Below are 23,083 nucleotides of genomic sequence, written 5' to 3' on the forward strand. Positions count from 1 at the left end.
TGCGGGAGTTCCCTGGCGGCCTAGTTGGTTAGGATTCCGGGCTTTCATTGCCGTGGCCTGGGTTCAGTCCCTGGTCAGGGATCTGAGATGCCGCGAGCTGTGCGGCGTGGCCAAAAACAAAACAAAACAAACAAATCAAAAAACCCAGCTATGTTGGCGTGATGTACAGTGTCTGACTTGTTTTATCCCAGGAATCCTCAATCTGGCATCTGGAGTGGTAGATTTACTTCAGTTCTATTTCCCGGAATCTTTTGATCGCCTTCCAAGGGATTCTGGCCTCTTTGATGGTCCCAGACCAATTGTCCTGGAGTCCTGTAGTGTAAGTGACTTGGCAATATTGCTTCGAGGCAACAAAAGAAAAACCCAGCCCATTGAATTTGGAGCCCACCAGGTGAGTTTCTTGAGATTGTATGTTTTAAAATAAAAGGCAGTTTGCAGTTGAAAAAAGGTTTGAGAAGCTGAGTTCTTCCACAAGGTAGAATTCAGTAGCCCCTGTCCCAGAACGAGGAAGTTTCAGAGATGGGTGAGTGACTAAGTGTTATTAATACTCCCACCACGACGGCCGCTCCTCTTCAAAGACATTAATTGCCTCCCTCAGAAATAGACTCAGCTTTACTAGATTTCTCTTTGTACAATGTGAAGTTTTTTCTCTTCTGTCCCCCTTTGTTTCCTAGGTAATCCTTGTAGCCAATGAAATGGCAAAGGAGAAAATTCCAGAAGAGCTGGGATTAGCGCTTGTGCTAACAATTTACGAAGCCAAAGGCCTAGAATTTGATGACGTCCTCCTTTACAACTTTTTCACTGATTCTGAGGTATGTCATACTGAATTCTTTTTCTCACAGCGCATGTGTGTGTATGAGCTCCGCTTCCACTCCAGGAAAGAGAATTTTGGAGCTGAGTAGATGAGAGTTTGTCACAGGTGACCGTTTCTCTTTTGGAGCACCATCCATTTGGTGTGGGGTTTTGTGTGTTTGGATGCGGCTTTTGACAATGTCTGTGGGTTGTTTCATAGTGTGTTGTGGGATGGCTCTCCCCGTGCCTTGCCCTTCCCTGTTTTCTTGTATTCATCTTTTCTGAATGCCTGGTACCCAAGCGCCAGCTCCCGGTTTTCACTAGCTACTGTTATCCTTGACTCCCAAGGATCCTCAAGTTGGAGCAAGGTCTAAGGAGAGCCTTACAAATGAAGGCAAGGATAGCAGTGTCCACCCTATGAGGACAGAACCAGGCAAGGTCATTCATAGGGAGACAACTGCGGGAAGACACATGAGCCTTGGTTCCTGCCCACAGGATCAGGTAATGCAGGGGACGAGAACAGCCATCCTGCCTGAGCTCCCTCCGGGCATGGCTTTGCCACCACTGCTTGCCACCCTTGCCCACAATGGCAGCAAAACAGTCCCCGGACTGACCCCCGGTGACCTCTGTGCCAGCCCATTGTTTTGACTTGGCTCCTGAGTTCTTGTGATGGTTTTTCTTCCCGACCTCAGTACATTATAGGTAGAGCCGCCAGCTCAAGGCCATTGTCCTCAGTTTCATAGCCACTGCCGTCTCTTCACCACCGTCTTCGGTGGAGGCTCAGGTTGGCTGCTGACCATGCTGTGGGGTCTCCTTTGGGGACTTAGCTGGCTGTACCCTGGTCCCCGTTGCAGACTTCCCGCTGCACGCAGTGGATGCTTGAAGGGGCTGTTTTCATACCCAAGTCAGGAGCACCATTAGCTTTGACTCCTTAAAATCTGCCCCAGAACTGACCCTTTAAATGGAGTCCTTTGTTTTTTGTTTTTTTTTTCTGGTCTTTTTTTAAATGTCACATTTGCCTCGATAATACCTATGACTAATATTGCTATGGATGTTTTACAGTTTATAAAGTGCTTTTTGAATGCATTGTCTCAATTTATCCTCCACCAACCCTCTGACGTTGTGTGTATTTTTATTACCCTCATTCTACACATAAGACTGAGGGTCATGGAAGTTACATAAGTTGCCTGTAGTCGTAATGTAGGTGGCAGAGCTCGGAGATGAACTCAGATGCTTTGAGTTCCAAATCTCAAGATCTTTCCACTGTACTCCCTTCCTTTTAATACCCTGCATGCAAATCAGCTTCCAGAACCTTCCACAATGAATATATCATTACCATACCTTGAGTGCACTCCTTTTCTATTGACTTTTCTGATAAAATCAGATGCACTCTCATTAATCCTGGAACCATTTTTAATCTCCGAGGACTAACTTTTTTTTTCTCATAATACATCCTTTGGTCATGGTTGGACTGAGGCTCTCCTAAAAGAGGAAGGGGTAAGACTTTGTTGTTCGTGTCCTTTATTAAGTGCCAGTTGTATGCTTGTGCTAGTAAGAAGCTCCAGGAGCTCTGGACTTATGGATCGGTAACTTGTGGTCAACTCTGTTTGTGAAAGAAAAATCTACTTAATTCTCTCTCACCTTGACCCTGGAATGGCACAATCCTGGATCCCTTGACCCTAAGCTCCCACCAATGGATCAGTGAGTTGCATGAAATTAAAACAATCACAAATTAAGTCTTGTGGTAACATCCACTTCATCCTGTACACAGAATGAGAATTCTAAAAAGACTTCTGATGTGATGCTTCCCAATTACCAGGGAATGGAATCGTGCATTCCCCAGCACAAAGCACACCCTCAGTTTATCATTTACAACCACAGCACCAAAAGGCACCAGTCAGCAAATGAGAGGAGATGCTACAATCAAAGGAGAGGAAAAACAGAGGTCACATAAGTCCCCATGCGCCTGTTGTCTGGCTGCTCACATGGGGTTTCTTTTGGGGTGATGGGTGAAGGCTGCTGAACAGTACTTGCTGTTTGACACGGGAGACTGTGGAGGACTCCTCTCTCCATCCCTGGCCTCCTCTTCCACCCCCGTTTATGTGTCTGGCAGGTGCTGTGTGTGTGTGTGTGTGTGTAGGGGGCTTCTTGTTGCCCTGGCTTGTGATTTTTCTCTTCACTGTTACCTGTTCAACCACATGGACACCAGGGTCATCTTCTGAGATGAGGAAGGAACCAAGGAATGGTTATGTCAAGGCCTTCTCTTGTAGGATTTTGCCTCATTTGGGGGAGGGGCAGTGGTTCTCTGGTCACCCCCAAACTCTCCTCCTGTGGGGACTTGGAGGGGTGCTTGCCATTGACACTCTGCCCCAGTGGGGAGTCCCTTCCTTCACACTCATGTGTGACCAGGACAGGAGAGGCTTTCAAAACCACTACTTTTAAGGGTTGCTGAACTAACCTAGAGAACAGGCCCCACAAAAGAAGCCTTGCTGGTAGAGTCTAAGCCCTTTTCCTTCATAATTATTAATCCCCAGAGAAGAAGCTGGAAGACTTCTAGATGCTTCTTCCTTTTATTGCCGGGAGTGCTGCAGGCCTGTATTCTTGCCAGAAACACACGTGCTCGCTCCTGGGAGGCTCTGTCTTGAGAGGGAAATGTGTTTTATTCATGGAGACAGGTTAGTCGTGTGCCATACAAGCAGCTTCTGCGCCTCCTCCGAGCAGTTTTAAGATACAGGTGCTTCAGTGGCCCTTCCAAGTTCAGGCAGCCTGCACCTCTTGCTGTCTGCCGGACCTCCTCAGTTGTTAGCATGTGTGTCTCTTGCCTGCTTTCTTTGGCAAACAATTAAGTTGGGTAAACAGCTTTACAAAGATGAAAAGATAGTCACAGATGTGTCCTGAAGATTTTTTTTTTTTTAACTTCCAACTACTAAAATTGATTACATGACTCACATCTCTTCTCAGAACCTGGTGATTAATTCCCTAATTGGTTAGTAGCATAACCACTCTTATTTAATAGATAATGTTTAAAGCATTTAACCTAATTTTTTTAAAATTAATTTATTTTATTTTATTATTTATTTTCGGCTGCATTTGGGTCTTAGTTGCTGCATGCGGGCTTTCTGTAGTTGCGGAGAGCGGTTGCTACTCTTCGTTGTGGTGCACGGGCTTCTCATTGCAGTGGATTGTCTTTGTTGCGGAGCACGGGCTCTAGGCGTGCGGGCTTCAGTAGTTGTGGCACGTGGGCTCAGTAGTTGCGGCTCACCAGCTCTAGAGCGCAGGCTCAGTAGTTGTGGCGCACGGGCTTAGTTGCTCTGCAGCATGTGGGATCTTCCCAGACCAGGACTCGAACCTGTGTCCCCTGCATTGGCAGGCGGATTCTTAACCACTGAGCCACCAGGGAAGTCCCTAACCTAATGTTTATAGAGTTTACGTTATAGAGGAACTGAAGGGAGGTAATGAACTGTATCCACTCCACCTTTCCATCATCCTTGAAAAGATACATAGGTGGCAAGTAGTGCCATTTTATAAAAAGCTGAAGGATAGGAGAATTGGCTGCCTACTCCCCCAAGACACACGATAAAGTATGAAATCTGAAATTTCATGGGAATTCTTCACTCTAAATACTGTGTATAATCTGGTCACATTTGCCTCCCCAGGGTCTGCAAACCATGGCCCGGGGGCCAAACCCAGCTCACTGCCTGTGAGCTAAGAATGGTTTTTACATTTTTAAATGGTTAAAAAAATCAAAAGGAAAATCATATCCTGTGGCATGCGAAAATTGTATTAAATTCAATTTTAGTGTCAAAAGATAACGTTTCATTGCATCACACTTGCCCATTCATTTACTGTTGACTAGAGCTGCTTTTGCTCTACAATAGCGGAGTAGAGTAGTTGCAATAGAGACCATATAGCCCACAAAGCCAAAAATATTTATCATCTGACCCTTTCGCAAAAAAATTTACGGACCCTGGTCTACAAGTCACCGTGGTTTTGTGGTTTGATTTGGGTAAAGGGTAAAATGGCTAAAATGTCAACTCTCTATCAGGCATTGCAGAGACACTTGACATTGATTATCTCCTTTTATTTTTCCAACAAATGTGGTTAGTTCTGTCATCCACATTTTACAGAACAGGAAAATGAGACCTAGAAGAGGCATTTGTTCAAGGTCACATAATAAGTGGACAAATTGGGATTTAATTTGTTCCGTCTGACCTCAGAGTCCACCTTGCACAGTGTACCCCACGGCTCCTGAATTTCACTCCATCCTTTTTTTTGAGGGGGGGGGGGCGCCTTGTGGCTTGCGGGATCTTAGTTCCTCAACCAGGGATTGAACCTGGGCCCTCTGCAGTGAAGTGCAGAGTCCTAACCACTGGACTGCCAAGGAATTCCCGAGCTCCATCCTTGATTGGATCACTTGGTTAGGAAATTTTGTCACGTGTCTTTTTTTTTAAATCATAAGAAAATAATTTTAATTTTTTATTCTTACATTTCCTAACATTCATATTTTCAGTGAAAATGTTTCAAATTATTTACAGTTTGAATGCAGTTACATCTCTTAATCCTGGGCATTTAATGTAACACAAATTATGTGAAAATTCAGTTATAACACAACTAGTAATTTTGCTGACATAAGGGCAAGACTATATTTTGCAGAATAGATGTAAAAATAATTTATGAATTATTACATCTTTATTTTATTACTCATCTAAACATGGCTAAACTATCCACATGTAACAGCAGTAATTATATTTTTATTATCTTTGTTATTTGTGACTCTTAGTCCATATGAAACCCAAAGCTTAACACAAATTATTTTGTATTTATATTTTTTTAGACTTATTTTTTATTGAGGCAACACTGGTTTATAACATTATATAAGTCACTCGTGTACAAGATTGTATTTCTACTTCTATATAGCCTACAGCATGCTTACCACCAAAAATTTAGTTTCTGGGACTTAGGGAACTAAGATCCCACATGCTGCACGGCATGGCCAAAAAATTGAAGGAAGGAAGGAAAAATAAAATGAACCTTAAAAAAAAAATTTAGTTTCCACTTGTCACCATCGAGTTGATATTTTGCCATTTGTGACAACATGGATGGGCACCGTGGGTACCACCCTAAGCGTCACATGTGTCTTAATGACTGACCCTAAGTGGCATTTTTTAAACACATTGTGAAAAGAGGTGAGGACACTGGTTTTCTCTCTCCATTCTGCTTGTGGACATTCTTTCAACAACAGGAACCTCCAGGCCCTAAACACTCGTGCTAGAAGTGAGCACATGTGCCTGCTTCTTGGCCGTCTTAGCTGAGTGTCTGGGGGTCTTCCCGGTAGCTGCCCTGATCCCTGCCTGCACCACCTGGGCTCCAACCCCCACTCTGAGGCCATAGGATGGCCACCTCCTCACGGCTGGTGCTGAAGCCCTGGCCGCCGTGCCAGGCAAAGGGGGCTCAGTTCTCTGTGAGGCCCAGGGAGGCTGGGTGTGCACTGCAGAAACAAATTCTGCTGGTCTTTCATTTGTCTTTGTTGTTCAGGCTTACAAGGAATGGAAGATCATTTCCTCATTTACCCCTTCATCCTCTGAGTCCAGAGAGGAAAGCCGGCGGCTGATTGAGGTGCCCCTAGAGAAACGCAGCTCCTCCCAGGGCAGGGCTCTCATGGTGAATCCGGAAATGTACAAGGTGAGTATCAGCCACGGGTCCATGAGCTTGCTTGACAGGGAGCCAGTAAGCAGGGTTTGGCCGATAAGATGGTGTTAAAGATGGAGCCTGTGGTGCGGGTCTTCCTGCCCGTCAGCACTAGGGGGTGGAGGTTGGGAAAGGGAATGTGGGCGGCTCAGCGCTGGCGACCCCCTCTTCTCAGCAGAGAGCCAGGCTTGATGGGGGGTGCCGAAGGGGGAGGGTGGCACCTTCTGTTCGCCTCTGGAGCTCTGTTCAGAAACTCTGACATTGCTGACGGGGAACTCAGAAGTGAAGTCCGTGACTGTAGTCAGTGGAGACCATTGTCTTCCAGCCTTGTCTGTGAAGGGACCCTGTCTCCCTTCCCCTGGGCGTCCCACTACATCACCGAGAAGTAGGCCAAAGCCGAAAAGCTCTGTGGAGTTCTAGACCGATAGAGGCTGACAGAGGCCTCAAGAGTGAGGGCAACACCACAGAAAACCGAACCAGAGAAAACCAAAAGCTTTGGGAGAAACTACTGTCCTAGTTTTATGTCTCCTACATAGTAGAAAACAAATAAACAGAAGAGCAGTTATCCGGTTATTTCTGTAACTACCTGGAAGGCTCTGCACATAGATGTTAAATCATCACCAAGCTGTGCAGACCTCTGGGTAGCCACAAATCCGTTGTTTTGAAATGTGCGTGATTTAATCAAGGAGGTCCTCCCTGAGTCTAAGACATAGTCCCCTTACACCCAGAGTCCTCAGTCATGGGGTAGGTCAGGAGTAATATAGTGCTAATAATAGTCACAATAGCAGCGTGGGACTGCTCCAATTTTTTTTTTTTTTTTTCAGTTTTGGCCGCGCTGTGCAGCTTGTGGGATCTTAGTTCCCCGACCAGGGATCGAACCCTGGCCCTTGCCAGTGAAAGTGTGGCGTCCTCACCCCTGGACCGCCAGGGAATTCCCACTGCTCCAATTTTTTAAAATAAGTTACAGTAATTGGGTAGGATCTGACTCTTGGGGTAAACTGAGTGAAAGGTACATGGGACCTCTCTGCAGTATCTTTGTAACCTCCTAGGAATCTATAATTATTTCAAAGTGGACAAGTACAGCAGATTCAAGGGTGGGCCTGTACTGACGCTGCCCCCCTCGCTAGAGTTCGCTTCCCTGTGCTGCAGCCACAGTGGGCTCCCCACGTCCTGCTCAGGCCTGGGCTGTACTTCATAAAACTTACTTTTTGAATATTTCTCCAAAATCAGAATAAGCCCGTTGAAGTGAGACACGTTGTACTGTAGCCTGAAGGCTCATGCCTTTGTCCTGATCTTGTCTTTAGCTCCTGAACGGGGAGCTGAAGCAGCTGTACACGGCCATCACCCGGGCTCGGGTCAACCTCTGGATCTTTGATGAAAACCCAGAGAAGCGGGCTCCTGCTTTCAAATATTTCATGAAAAGGAATTTTGTCAAAGTCGTGAAAATGGATGAAAATAAAGGTAAGCGCTCATTAAAATATTCTGGCTGTTGGACAGAAAGCATATTACTCTCAACTGCTCTATGGCCAGGGGTAAAGGGTATAGTTTTTGGAAAGCACTTTCTTTCCACATTCTTCTGAGAAATGAGTGTTCCTATTTATTGCTAAAGTGTGTGGGAGACTGAAGTTGTAATGAGATTGGGAGGGTTAACTCCTTCAGGGAAGAACTTTTATTTGTCCTTTAAAAGTAAGGATCATGGGCAAAGAATAGACAAAATAGGCTTTATTGGGAGAATACAAATTAACTGTGGGCTTTTGGACAGCTGTTTGGCAATATCTATCAAAATAAAAAATGCACAGACCTTTTGACCCAGTAATTCCACTTCTAAGGATCTATCCAGAGATACTCTTTTATAAAATCTCCAAGATAACATGCACGAGAGTACTCGTTACAGCCCCGTTTGTAATGATAAGAAACTGAGAATGACTTAAGTGTCCATAAAGGTGAAAGTGTCTGCAGTGGCTCCTCTGGTGCTGGGACCGGTGGGTGTGAGGTTGTTAACTAGATGTGGACCTCTTTAACTTTTCACCATTTCTGTGCTGTTTGCAGTGTTTAAAAAAAAAACCAACATCATTATGTATTTCATAATTTACAAAGGCTAGCTAATTAAAAAATGAATGAAGGTCTCCTGCTGGGATAACTGGGAGGTAAATAATCAGCCCTCATGAAGGAGAAAATTGTTCTGTTTCTTGGGGGTTAGCTGTTGAGTTGGCCGCTCCAGGCCATGGTGAATTTCTCCAAAGATGGGGGAAAGCCCATGGCTCTGTGGCTGCAGAGAGGTTTGTTGGTTTCCTGAGCATTTTCCAGCCAGTTTTATGGAGAGTGTTTCTGGTTACAGCCAATGACTCAGTCGGGGACCAGGATTAGATGCTCTTTTCCTGGGACCTTACTGTGGTGCCATAATGTGAAAAGTCGAAGGCTTGGGGTTAACCTGGCTTCTCATTAGAACTTTCCACCTGTGCAGCCATGGGACTTAATTCAGCTACCACTTTCTCCCCCTGGGCCTCCACTTCCTCTGCTAAAAGGAAAACGAGTGCGTTGGCCTACCGTGGTGGTTCTTATTCCTCCCATCATCTCAGAGTCCTTTTATTCTCACAATATGTTCTGGCAACCCATTATAAGAGATCAAGATTGGCGATTTTTTTTTAATTTAAAAATTCAAAATGAAAAAGGATTACAATTAATATTATCTCTTGTTTGCATTAAGAATGCAAGAAAAAGTCCCGTCTTAATTGTGAGTTATGAGTTGCACGTGGTAAAGTCTTTGAGGACATCTGTTCTCACTGTTCTGGGGAGCTGGGGACGAGTGTGGTGACTTTGCATTTGGGGGGTCTCTTCAACGCGGCACCAGTAGAGGTCACCGGCCAGATGCAGAGATACTGTGTGGGGCTTTGCTGTGGGAATAAGATGTCACCTGGACACTCACAGTGCACACAGCACCAGAACAAGATGCCGCAAAGTCAGCTTTGCACACGGTGCGTGCGGGGGGCTGCAAGGATTGGCGTGTGTTTTTGCATCACCTAAACAAAGCTGGCCTATCTGCCTGGCCCCTCTAGTTGACATCTGTTGGCTGAGGGGACTCTGACCTTCCGGCTCAGATTTGGCTTCCGCGTCGTCCTGATATCCAGCCTTCTGTGTGTTTCATGAAGCTGTGGCTCGGAACCCCCAGGGAGTGTCGCCTCTGCCCCCACCCCCAGCACCGCTGGCAGTGCTCAGGGGTCCTCAGCAAGGGGGGCCAGCGCAGTCACCGCCAGCTGCTGAGGCTGACAGACGGGACCAATAGCAGGTGGTGGCAGTGGTCAACGTCCACCAACCAGAATGTGTCAGATTGCTTGCTGTGATGAGGGCAAAGTCTGCACATTTGGAAATACTGTCACATCCTATCACCTTGTCCCTTGCTAAGGCCCCCGGCATGGGAGTTTGCCAAGAGCTACATGGCTTTGGGTTTTCAAGGAGGAACTGGAAATTGCTGTCTGTCTTCTAATTCGTATCTCTAGGAAAGGAAGGCAGACCAAAGTTCAAAACTCAAACAGCATCTTTTCTCACCTCCACCTCCTTCTCCCAAAACCCACCACAACCTGGCTTGGTAAGCTACACTCTACCTTACATGAATGCTAGACAGACAACATAGGTGTGTTCGTTTGCTCAGGCCGCTATAACAAATACCACAGACTGGGTGGCTTACACAACAGAAATTATTGTCTCAGTTCTGGAGCCTAGAAGTCTAAGATCAATAAAGCTGTCAGTGGTTTGATTTCTTCTGAGGCCTCTTTCCTTGGCTGTAGATGGCCTTTTCTCTGTGTCAGCCCCCTGTGTCTCTTTGTATGTGTTAATCTCCTCTTCTTAGAAGGATGCCAGTCAGATTGGATCAGGGCCCACCCATATAGCCTCATTTTACCTTAATCACCTCTTTTTTTTTTTTTTTTTTAAACATCTTTATTGAAGTATAATTGCTTCACAATGGTGTGTTAGTTTCTGCTTTATAACAAAGTGAATCAGCTACACATATACACACGTTCCCATATCTCCTCCCTCCCGCATCTCCCTCCCTCCCATCCTCCCCATCCCACCCCCCCAGGCGGTCACAAAGCACCGAGCTGATCTCCCTGTGCTATGCGGCTGCTTCCCTCTAGCTATCTATTTTACATTGGTAGTGTATATATGTCCATGACACTCTCTCACCCTGTCACATCTCACCCCTCCCCCTCCCCATATCCTCAAGTCCATTCTTTAGTAGGTCTGTGTCTTTATTCCCATCTTGCCACTAGGTTCTTCATGACCTTTTTTTTTTTTTTTCCTTAGATTCCATATATATGTGTTAGCATACTGTATTTGTTTTTCTCTTTCTGACTTACTTCACTCTGTATGACAGACTCTAACTCCATCCACCTCATTACAAATACCTCCATTTCATTTCTTTTTATGGCTGAGTAATATTCCATTGTATATATGTGCCACATCTTCTTTATCCATTCATCCGATGATGGGCACTTAGGTTGCTTCCATGTCCTGGCTATTGTAAATAGAGCTGCAATGAACATTTTGGTACGTGACTCTTTTTGAATTATGGTTTTCTCAGGGTATATGCCCATTAGTGGGATTGCTGGGTCGTATGGTAGTTCTATTTTTAGTTTTTTAAGGAACCTCCATACTGTTCTCCATAGTGGCTGTATCAATTTACATTCCCACCAACAGTGCAAGAGTGTTCCCTTTTCTCCACACCCTCTCCAGCATTTATTGTTTGTAGTTTTTTTGATGATGGCCATTCTGACCGGTGTGAGATGATACCTCATTGTAGTTTTGATTTGCGTTTCTCTGATGATTAATGATGTTGAGCATTCTTTCATGTGTCTGTTGGCCATCTGTATATCTTCTTTGGAGAAATGTCTGTTTAGGTCTTCTGCCCATTTTTGGATTGATCACCTCTTTAAAGACCCTTGTCTCCAAATACAGTCACATTCCGAGCGACTGGGAGTTAGGACTTCAACACTTGAAATTTTGGGCGTAGGGAAACAAAATCGAGCCCATAACAACAGGTTTCAGTGAAGGAATCCCCAGAGAAGCAAACCCACGTTTCTCTTTCATCTTAGACCTCGATGATAGCATGTTTGTTAAAACCTCAACCGCTGCGGAGTGGATCGCCCAAGGAGATTACTGTGCTAAACACCAGTACTGGAAGGTAAGGAGAGAGAGGTCTGCATGACCTGTGGCCTCGTCAAGCCTCACCAGCAGGTTTCTCATCACTGCATTTGTCACCAGGTTGGGGTGGGGGTCGGGGTCATGGTACTTGTGCTGCTGCCCCTTTTGCGACATCAGGTCACCCACCATGAAGAGGTCTCCCTGTCCCGCTCCCCACCACCCCCGTGCGGTCGTGACAAGCCTTCCTTTTGGCCAAGTGCCAGCGTGTGATCATAGGAAGAGGAAGGGTCCTGGCCTCTGCCCGCTGAGGAATCCTTCTATCGGGAGGGATGGGGAACAGGCTGCACTCCCGATGGGGGAAGCTGCAGAGTTGCCCCATAAGGGGGCTAGGTTGGATACAGAGAGGGCTGAAGGCCCGTGGTCACCCCTGCAGTCAGGTGTAAGCGAGGAGAAAACAGTTTGCACTGTTGTGTGTTTGGTCGTGTCGGGATAGTGTTTCCATAAATATGCAGCTGCAGAAGTTGACTGAGCCCTGCACTGTATTCTCTGCCCATCCTTGTTGTAATTGGCAAGGAATACTAAACACCTGGCTGTTGTTATAAAACCAAGATTTTTTTTTTTCAGAGAGGGGGTAGAGTGGGACAATGTGGGCAGCAGGTGTGGGTGTGAAATTAGAAACCTATAAAGTCTTTCCCTTTCTCGCTTCAGAATACAGCTGGTGTTATATGCATTGCCCGTGGATTTCCAATTCTTTATCCCTTGAAAGATACCTTTTGAATCTAAAATCTTTTGAGGGGAGTAGCACAGATGAGAATGTTATAAAAAGCCTCCTCCTCACCTGACTTTATTTTGACTCCACTAAAGGGCTTTGGGACTCAGGAAGTTTATTGTTTTTGGCTGCATGTCAGTAAGTGTCTCAGAACCACCATACAAGTGGAAACCCTTGAGGTCCATTCATTCAGCATATCCTGTGGAGCTGTGGGCCCAGCATTGCGTTTAGGTCATGGGGATGTGACAGTGGGCAGGACAGGTGTACAGAAGAGGGCACAGTGGCAGCGGTTCCTGATGTCACATGTGAATGACAAGCTGCCTCCAGAACCGCCTGTCCTGGACGGTGTGGCCAGGGAAGGCTACTTTGAGTGGGAGCCTTGAGCTGGGACCTGTAGGGTAAATGAAGTTAACCAGGCAGAGGAGGGATGGAAGAGCATTTCACTCAGAGGGAAGAGTGTGTGCAAAGGCCCTGTGGCAGAAAGGAGCATTTTGCGTGTCACAGGAATGAAAGGAGACCCACGGGGCTGGGGAGGCTGGCACAGAGAGCCCGGGGGGAGAGATGCCATCCTGCCTGTGTTATCAGTAAGTGCCACTTAATCCTTCTCTTGCCCACACTGAGGCCTAATCTCTACATGCTGGGCAGAACATGAACTTTCTGCCCTGTAGTCCATACTTGGAGACATGATGTCAGCAACTTTCTGCTGATGGGGAGCAGGGAGCAGGCTGACTCCCCTGGGACACTTGTCTGCCCATCTTTTATTTGCTACATACAGGGCTGCATGTGCCGAGGATCTGGTCATTTATCTTCTGGGATGTGTTGGGACACCATCTCTGTCCCTGTTTCTACCATAATAGGTGCACTGCTCCTGCTCCACCAACACTGCCCACTAGCCTTGGTTGTTACCAACTAGAGGGGACCTATGTTGAGCCCAGAAAAGCCACTGGGCAACCTTGGGCCAGTTGCTCCATGTCCTTGACCTGAGGTTGCTACCAAATACAGTGGGAAGGATGAAACATCTCACACGCGGCTATTGAAGATCAGATGAGGGTGTTATTATGGTGACCTGTAAAAATACGTCTGATGTGCCTTTTCCATGGCTCCTCGGTGTTTCCAAAGGGAAGCTTTGAGTCCAAAGTGTTAGCTGGTAACACAATTAGGCTTTATCCTCTGGGGCCGTTTTCTCTTTTCTTTTTTTAAAATTTTTATTGGAGTATAACTGATGTACAATGTTGTGTTAGTTTCAGGCACACAGCGTAGTAAGTTATCCATATACATATATCCACTCTTTTTTAGATTCTTTTCCCACATAGGTCATTACAGAGTATTGAGTAGAGCTCCCTGTGCTATATAGTAGGTCCTTATTAGTTATCTATTTTATATGTAGCAATGTGTATATGTCAGTCCCAATTGAGGCTGTTTTCTTTAGTGTTTCAGCACCTTCCTGCCCCTCCCTCTCGGATTTGGCTGGGGTGAGGCCCAATGCTTTGTCCGTGCAAACATGGAATGCGTGCTTTAACTCTTGTTCCTGTGTCACCTCTGTGACCTTGCTGGAAACAGAAACCTTTGGTCTGTTCCAGGTTGCAGCCAAGTGTTTCCAAAAGGGAGGTGCGTTGGAGAAAGAGAAGCTGGCTCTGGCCCACAACGCCGCCCTGAACATGAAATCCAAGAAAGTCAGCCCCAAGTAAGAGCCTCGGGGGTCATTTCGGGTTTGCTCTGATGAGAGAGAGCTGCAGGTTCAATCTACTGGTACCATATTTCATGGAAACCCTGTTCTATTTCCCCCTCCCAGGGAAAAGCAGGTGGAATATTTGGAACTGGCTAAGACGTATCTGCAGTGCAAGGAGCCAAAGCTGTCCCTTAAGTGTCTGAGCTACGCCAAGGAGTTCCAGCTGTGTGCCCAGCTGTGCGAGAGGCTGGGAAAGGTACGTTTGGCCCACGGCTGCTCCTAGGAGAACTGGGCTCCGTGGGGCAGATGGAAGGGTGGCCCCCAGCCTCCGCCTGTGTCAGGAAGGGCTTCCATCCTCCTAAGTGGAAGAGGTTGGCCCTGTCGATTCTGTGGGTGGCCCTTCTTTCTCCATCTGCTCAAGCATTTAGATGGTTTTAATGACTGTGTGTGTGTGTGTATGTGTGTGTGTGTGTGTGTGTGTGTGTCCATGTCTACAGATGTTTGCGACCCGTTATTAACCACAGGGAGGCCAAATGTTCACATCAAAGGGAAGAAGGGTTTTAGAATATTCCTGCCTTTTCTTTCTCCATGTTCAGTCTGGAGTCAGCCTGGGTGGACGGTCTGGTAGTTACATGGTGGTTTCTCTGTGTCCCAGCAATTACTCTAGATCTGCACTGACCCATCTGGTAGCCACTAGGCACATGTGGCTACTTAATTAAACATTTAGGTTAACTAAAATGTAATAAAGTCAAAAATTCACTTCCGCAGTCTCACTAGCCACGTCTCAAGTGCACGTTGTGATAGAACACTTCCATTGTTCTAGAAGCGCTAGTGGACAGAGTTGCTGGTCCAGAGCACAGGGCTCACAGTGTGGTCTGCAGGCTGGCACAGGCCACAGACTCTTATTATCTGCAACAAGATTAACTCCAAAGAGGAAAGTAGACGGAGATTTTTATGGCAATTTGGCATTGCTGTGACATCGAGAGGTGATGATTTTCTTAGTGATTCATTTTTCTTCTTTTTATTGAGATATAATTGATGTATAATATCAAACTGGTTTTAGTTGTACAGCATAATGATTCAATACATACATAAATTGCAAAATGATCACCGCAGTAAGTTTAGTTAATGTCCGTCACCACACATAGTGATGATCTTTTTTCTTGTGATGAGAACATTTAAGATCGTTTTCATTTACATGTGGAACCTAAAAAATAAAACAAATGAACAAAGATAACAAAACAGGAGCAGACTCACTGATACAGAGAACAAACCAGTGGTTACCAGAGAGGAGTGGAGGTAGGGGCGAAATAAGTGAAGAGGATGCAGAGGTACAAACTACCAGAGGTAAAATAAATAAGTACAGGATGTAATGTACAGCACAGGGAATATAGCCAGTATTTTATAATAACTTTGTATAGCGTGTAATCGATAAAAATATCAAATAACTGTGTTGTATACCTAAAGCTAATATAATATTGTAAGTGAACTATTACTTCAATAAAAAATAATAAAACAAAAATAAATAAAAATTTTAAAAGATCTACTTTCTTAGCAACTTTCAAGTACACAATACACTATTATTAACTACAGTCACAATGCTGTACAAAAGCAGTTCATTGTTTTAATTTTAATTAAAAAATTTTTAAATTGAAGTATAGCTGATGTACAGTAATATGTAAGTTACAGGTGTACAAATATAGCGATTCACAATTTCTAAAGGTTATACTCCATTTATAGTTATTATAAAATATTGGCCATATTCCCCATGTTGTACAATATATCCTTGTAGCTTTTTTTTAATATATATATATACTTTTAAAAATTTATTTATTTAATTTATTTATTTTTGGCTGCATTGGGTCTTTGTTGCTGCGCGCAGGCTTTCTCTAGTTGCAGCGAGTGGGGGCTACTCTTCATTGCAGTGTGCAGTCTTCTCATTGTGGTCGCTTCTCTCGTTGCAGAGCACAGGCTCTAGGCGCCTGGCCTTCAGTAGTTGTGGCACGAGGGCTCTAGAGCACAGGCTCAGTAGTTGTGGCGCACAGGCTTACTTGCTCCACGGCACGTGGGATCCTCCCGGACCACGGCTCAATCCTGTGTCCCCTGCATTGGCAGGCGGACTCTTAACCACTGCGCCACCAGGGAAGCCCCTATCCTTGAAGCTTATTTTTTACCTAATACTTAATCCTCTACTTCTGTCTTGCCCCTCCCCCCGACTGATAACCACTAGTTTGTTCTCTAAATCTGTGAGTCTCCTCCTTTTATGTTTTGTTCACTAGTTTGTTGTATTTTTTAGATCCACATACAAGTGATATCATACTGTATTTGTCTTTCTCTGTCTGACTTTTTTCATTTAGCACAGTACTCTCCATTCATGTTACTGCAAATGGCTGAGTAGTATTCTTTTTTATGGCTGAGTAGTATTCCATTGTATATATGTACCACATCTTCTTTATCCATTCCTCTGCCGATGGACACTTAGGTTGCTTCCATATCTTGGCTATCGTAAATAATACGAAGCAGTTCATTTTTACCGTATCCGTTGTAGTGGGTTGGACGTGAAACCATCCGGTCCTCACCACGGGTGCTGCTGTAGGGTTTCCGGCTGCAGCTGCTGCATTTCCTCCTGCGTCAGGTGTTATGACCGTCCAGTAGGGAGGGGGTCGTTCATGTCTGTATGTGAACTGGAGGAACTCCTGGACCCTCAGAGCACCCTGGGCATTGGGCTGGGTTGGGGTGGGACCTCCTGGGAAGTTTGAAGTGTGGCCCCAAGTCAGTGTCAGAGAAGATAAGACCGTCCCAAGGCTGCCCTCCCTGCCCCATGTTTAGTATGGGACGTGACTAGTTAGCATGTGGGAGAAGGGGGTGGAATGGGGATTTCAGCGTGGGAAGGAAGTTTGGGTCATAAGATTCCAGGAACTAAAACGGTTTCTGAACTCTCCATGTTCCTTTGTCCCCTGGCCTCCATCTCCAAGGCACCCCCTTGGGCCCTAAGCAGTGACAGCGACAGGGGACAGGCCCGAACCTGTTGCTTTCCCCTGTTTGCCTGACAGCGCCCATCCCGGCTGAGCCAGAGCCCCCTTCCTTATCTGCTCACCTTGCCTCCCCAAGCAAGGCCTGCGGAGCTCCACCTCTGAAAGCGGGGTGGGGCCCAGGAGACCAGATGTCCGGCCCGCGTCCCCTTCTCCAGGACCTCAGTGCCTTCAGGATGTGGAGGCCGCCCTGGTCCTAGAGACACAGGCTGCCGGCCTTCCTCATGTCCCCAGGGTTGACCACCGGTGCCAGCTCCTTCTGCCTTCTCTCGCCAGCACATTCCAGTAGCTCTGAGCCCTAGCCAGGGAAGAGTCTGGTCCCTTTCTTTGCTCAGGCCCCTCCCTGGCAGGATATTCAACCCACAGACAGCATCAGACCTCTTGCGGTCATCCCACCAAACTAGCCAGCATGATTCAAGTTGACCACCTTTTGCAAAATCCTTAGGCCACACCGCCTCCCTGTTTACGGTCCCCAGACGTGTGCTGACCCTGGGAGAAGGGTTTGTGAGGCGGCTGTGGGAGCACAAGGTTTCCTTTCAGGGATTCCTCTGCCTTGCCTGCTTCCTGCCTCTCCAGAGGTCAACACTGGTTTCCCTGGAAACCTCTCAGGGCCCTTGCTCTGGGCGGCAGGAGCCCAGAGACCCAGGCAGGGGGCCTGCTTAGAGCCAGCCCTCCTCTCTCTCGACCCACTTGGGTGCACGCTTGCACCTAAGGGGGCCTGCGTTCACCCTGGGGGTTTTATTCTGAGTAGTCAGCCTTGTCAAGGAGAGGAAAAGGTGGCTAGGGGTTATGGTTATGGGGTTTGATTGATGTGGCAAAATGGGTCTGGTAGCTCCCTGGTCTGTGAGGTCTCTGGACATAGAAGAACCTCACACCTGGATCTTGTTCGTATTTTGGTATTTCGTGTAGCTTGTCTTGTTAAATAAAACCCAGCTGAGATTTATTAGAGAGTCTGGCATATGCATTTTGTTTTGTTCCATTTTGATTCTGTTTTCTCTTTGGATGTCAGGTGCAAGCAGTTGAGTTAGGAAATGAAATATTCAACAAATAGGTAGCCCCCCGCTGCCCCTCCCCAGTGTGTGCCAGGCACTGTGGGCACTTGGCAACCAACAGGCAGCAGAGCAGGGGCCTCTGCCTTTTGTAGTTTTCCTTTCTAGTGTGGGAGAAAGGTGACAGAGCCAATAGTACAGAAGATGTCAGCGGGGATGAGGGCTGGGGGAGGGGAGAGAGGGTGTCAAGCGTTGCCGTTTTAGGCGCAGGCGGGCTCAGGGAGCTGACTTCTGCAAGGAGACCACGAGAACAGCTGCCTCCGGAGGACATTGCAGATAAAAGCCCCCAAGGTGGGAGCGTATGGGCGAGTTTGAAAAACAGCAAGGAAGCCAGTTTGGCCAAAGCAGAGTGAGTGGGGTCAAACTGGTAAAATGAGCCAGAGAGTGTGGCGGGAACAAATCAGGTAGGACCTTGTGGTCCGTGGTAGGGACTGGATTTGTTCCGGGGTGAGGGGGAGCCAGTGGAAGGTTTTGATTGGAGGGGTGACATGAAACTAATTATTGGGATGCTCTGTGGAGAGCTCTGTAGGCAGCAAAAGTAGAAGCGGAAAGGCCAGTTAGGAGGGGTGAACAGCGGCTTAGGCTGAGATGCTGTGGCTTGGATTGCCTCCATGGTGGTGGAGGGGCTAGGAAGGGGTCCTGTCTGGGAAATGTTGGGAGAGCCAAGCCAACGGGATTAACTGATAAGCTGGGCAGGAAACGTGAGAGGAAGAGGAGTGGAATATACTCTTCTGTTCACGCAAACCCACCATCGTTTTATATTCTTCATCCTCTTCCTCCTCATGGCCATTTCCATTCTCTTCTCATTGGCTGCCATTCCAATGCGGTTAATATATGTCCCCATCCACATGCATAACCAAAGAATAAATAGTATTCTCTGTACATATTTATTTTAAGCGTAACTTTTTCCACCCTCTGCTATGGTGTTAAGGTCTGGCCAGGTTTCTGACCACTGTTCGTATTCCAGAATGGGCATCCACTGCGTTTGACTTACCCATTTCCCTAGTGGTGAACATCCGAGTCGCCACCAACTCCCAGCTGCCACACACAAGCACTGTGACACAGCGCATTCCCTTCCAGTGCTGTGAACTGCTAAGAGTGGGCTTGCTGACCCCAGGGGGTGCATGTGTTTAATTTCACCAGGTGAAAGTTGAAAGCCACTTTGCTTTCCAGAGCAGCTGTACCACTCCGTGCATGAGGGGTCCTTGTGCCCCATATCCATGACCACGTTCAGAGGGTTCTGATTTTCTAATTTTTGCAGACCTCATGGATGTATCTCACTGTGGCTTTAATTTACATTTCTCTGGTTATTAGCAAGGTTGAGCATCTTCATTTATTTGTTAGTCATTTAAGTTCCCCCCACTGCAAACTGCCAGTTCATACCCTTTGCCTAGTTTTCTGGAAAGTCTTTTTCTTGTGTTTGCAGGAATCCATTTTATGTTCTGGACCTGCCCACTCTAGTACAGTAGCCAGTGGCCACATGTGGCAATTTATATTAACATTAATTAAATGAAATCGAAAATACAGTTCCTCAGTTACAGTATCCACACATTTCCTGTGCTCAGTGTTCACACGTGGCTAGTGGCTACCATATTGGATAGATAGATACAGAACATGTCCATCTTCACAAAAGGCTCTGTCTGACAGTGCTGGGCTAGATGTTAATGTTTGTCTTCTCTCTGTTAGCTTTATTTGATGTGCTCTTTGTTGAACAGTTTTGATGTACAGTTGACCCTTGAACAGTGCGGGTGTTGGGGCACTGACCCTTGGCGCAGCTGAAAATCCACATATAGCTTATAGTTGTCCCTCCACATCCGAGGTTCCTCTGTATCCTTGGTTTCATATCAGGAATTCAACCAACTGCAGATCATGTCACACTGTAGTATTTATTATCGAAAAAAAATCCGTGCGTAAGTGGACCCGTGCAGGTCAAACCTGTATTGTTCAAGGGTCAACTGTAATCAAATCCATCAATTTCTCCCCCAAAGTTTGTGTGTTTTGAGTTTTGTTGAAGACTTTCTTTACCTCAAGGTCACAAAGATATTCTCATACATTCTCCTCCATTAGCTTTCTCATTTAGACCTTTAACCCATCTGGAGCTTCCATTTGTGTATGGTGTGAGGTTGGGATTTCACTTTATTTTTCTCCCTATAAAGCAGTAGTTTTCCTAAATTACCTATGTTTTAGTATTTTTCACTAGATTCTAATAAATCACAGACAAAGGAACATCCTCTTTATTATTCATGGTGTTGGTTTACTTTTAAGATGAAAAGCTCTATTTACAATAGCCAGGACATGGAAGCAACCTAAGTTTCCATCAACAGATGAATGGATAAAGAAGATGTAGCACATATATACAATGGAATATTACTCAGCCATAAAAAGAAACGAAGTTGAGTTATTTGTAGTGAGGTGGATGGACCTAGAGTCTGTCATACAGAGTGAAGTAAGTCAGAAAGAGAAAAACAAATACCGTATGCTAACACATATATATGGACTCTAAGAGAAAAAAAAAAAGGTCATGAAGAACCTAGGGGTAAGATGGGAATAAAGACACAGACCTACTAGAGAATGGACTTGAGGATATGGGGAGGGGGAAGGGTAAGCTGTGGCAAAGTGAGAGAGTGGCATGGACATATATACACTACCAAACGTAAAATAGATAGCTAGTGGGAAGCAGCCGCCTAGCACAGGGAGATCAGCTCGGTGCTTTGTGACCACCTAGAGGGGTGGGGTAGGGAGAGTGGGAGGGAGGGAGATGCAAGAGGTAAGAGATATGGGAACATATGTATATGTATAACTGATTCACTTTGTTATAAAGCAGAAACTAACACACCATTGTAAAGCAATTATACTCCAATAAAGATGTTTAAAAAAAAAAAAGATGAAAAGTTATATTGTAAATACTCTGAGTAAAATTTTACTCTGTCCTAGATAAGAGATGCCGCCTCTTTCTATAAGCGAAGCCAGTGCTACAAAGATGCTTCCAGATGCTTTGAGCAGATTCATGAATTTGATCTAGCCCTCAAAATGTACTGCCAAGGGGAACTTTTTGAAGAAGCTGCTGTGGCAGTGGAAAAGTAAGTGGTTTTATTCTCTTCCTTTCTCCCCCACATGCCCCCAAGCCCTGCCCTCCTGTTGCTCCTTGAGGAGGTGTTGTCTTGCTCTTCTGAAGTGGCTTGACCATGTCACCCTCCTACCACTTGGGTGGTGGCCTCCGTGCTGAGTCAAGAACTCCTTGAATACAGCGTCATGAGGAGAAGGGGCAGAAGAAGATGAAGGGTGCGTTACGAGTGTCTATAACATGCCCAGCAATTTTGTGCTTAATGATAGTTCTGTCCTCTCCACCTTTACCTGCTGAGTTGACAGTTTCACTGATGTGTGGGTGGATAGAGGTCAGAGCACTAGTGGGCGGTCAGGATTCTGCTTCATCGTGATTTACTGACAGATGCCCAGCCAGGCCCTGATACATATGTGTATGATATGTATATACACATGCCCTCAGTTGTAGGACACACAAGTTTCATACATGGCCCAGTGGAGCCTCCTTGAGCCTTCAGCCTAACTGATGTTGCAAAGGTGAAGTGCAGACGGGTGGGGTTAATGGATGACAAGTAATCTGGAAACAGCATGTAGTTGATGCCTGTCGGAGGTCTTCCTGGTGGAGTGTGACAGCTAGAATTGTAGAGTCTGCTGTTCTGTATTTCTGCTCAACAGCTCATGGAAAAGTAGGCTGTGGCTTAGTTCTGTATTTTCTTTGCCTTCTACCAAATTATACATGTGACAAAATGAACATGATTGACCAGGTGTTCAAACTTTATATTAAAGTTAGCATTTATTAAAGTATATCATATATTTTTAAAAAGCACGTAATTTTCACAAAGTAAATACACTTGTATAACCAACACCTAGATAAAGAAATTGAGTTTTATTTTTGGAAATGGAAAAGAAGGTGTCTAGTGCCAAGGTTGGTAATTGAGCATATTCCTTTATCCAGGTCTTTGGTTCCATTATGTGTAAGATATACACAGTGTGTATGTATTAGTCAGCTCAGGCTGCCATAATGAAATGCCATAGATTGGGTGGCTTAAACAACAGAAATTTATTTTCTCACAGTTTTGGAGGTTAGAAGTCCACCATCAAGGCTCCAGTCAATTGGATTACTGGTGGGAGCTCTCTTCCTGGCTTTCAGACAGCTGCCTTCTTGCTATGTCCTCACGTGGACTTCCCCTGGTGTTTAAGCATGGAGGGAGAGGGAGGCTGTGGGCGACAGAGAGCTCCCTGTCTGGTGTCTCTTCTTTTTTTTTTTTTTTTTCTTTTCTTTTCTTTTTTCTTGTTTGGCCACACTGCACGGCTTGTGAGATCTTAGTTCCCCAACCAGGGATTGAACCCGGGCCTCGGCAGTGAAAGCACAGAGTCCTAACCACTGGACCACCAGGGAATTCCCTGGTGCCTCTTCTTATAAAGGCACTAATCCTACTGGATCAAGGCTCCACCTTTATGACCTCATTTAACCTTAATTACTCCCTTAGAGGCCTCATCTCCAAATACAACCACACTAAGGGTTAGGGCTTCAACATATGAATTTTAGGGGACACAAACTGTCATCCGTAACAGGGTGCCCCCTGTGACATTGATTGGGTGCTGTGTACCCTGAGTAATCAACCAGGCCAATGCCCTTGTGAGGCCATATGACAAAACCACCTGAGAGGGTTTTTTTGTACTTTCAATTATTTAGTTAATCTGTTCTCACTTTTCCAGGAGAGCATTGAATAATCATAGATTTTCCCCAGAAACATTTTTTGGGGGTCTCTCATTACTTTGTTTATCTTTATCAGCTTTCCTGAGGTATTCAACTGACTCTTTTTAATAATATGTTGAGTTGAGATCTAGTATCGTCAGTATTAATTGGAGCCTCGCACTTGATTTTTCTGAGTGTCTTTTG

General features: G+C 45.7%; 1 protein-coding gene across 8 annotated transcripts in view; it reads left to right on the top strand.

Annotated features, from left to right (window-relative positions):
• The window catches only part of TRANK1 (tetratricopeptide repeat and ankyrin repeat containing 1), an 86,960-nt gene that overhangs the window by 56,074 nt on the left and 7,803 nt on the right, over positions 1–23,083 (top strand). For all 8 annotated transcript variants that reach the window (XM_082412704.1, XM_082412700.1, XM_082412707.1 and 5 more), the window contains 8 exons: positions 192–391; positions 675–812; positions 6,328–6,474; positions 7,785–7,941; positions 11,571–11,659; positions 13,969–14,072; positions 14,181–14,313; positions 21,073–21,218. In XM_082412704.1, coding sequence (XP_082268830.1) covers positions 192–391; positions 675–812; positions 6,328–6,474; positions 7,785–7,941; positions 11,571–11,659; positions 13,969–14,072; positions 14,181–14,313; positions 21,073–21,218 — 1,114 coding nt within the window. The remainder of the gene's footprint in view (positions 1–191; positions 392–674; positions 813–6,327; positions 6,475–7,784; positions 7,942–11,570; positions 11,660–13,968; positions 14,073–14,180; positions 14,314–21,072; positions 21,219–23,083) is intronic.

The sequence above is a fragment of the Balaenoptera physalus genome, assembly GCF_965194825.1.
Source record: "Balaenoptera physalus genome assembly, chromosome: 11".
Lineage (NCBI taxonomy): Eukaryota > Metazoa > Chordata > Mammalia > Artiodactyla > Balaenopteridae > Balaenoptera > Balaenoptera physalus.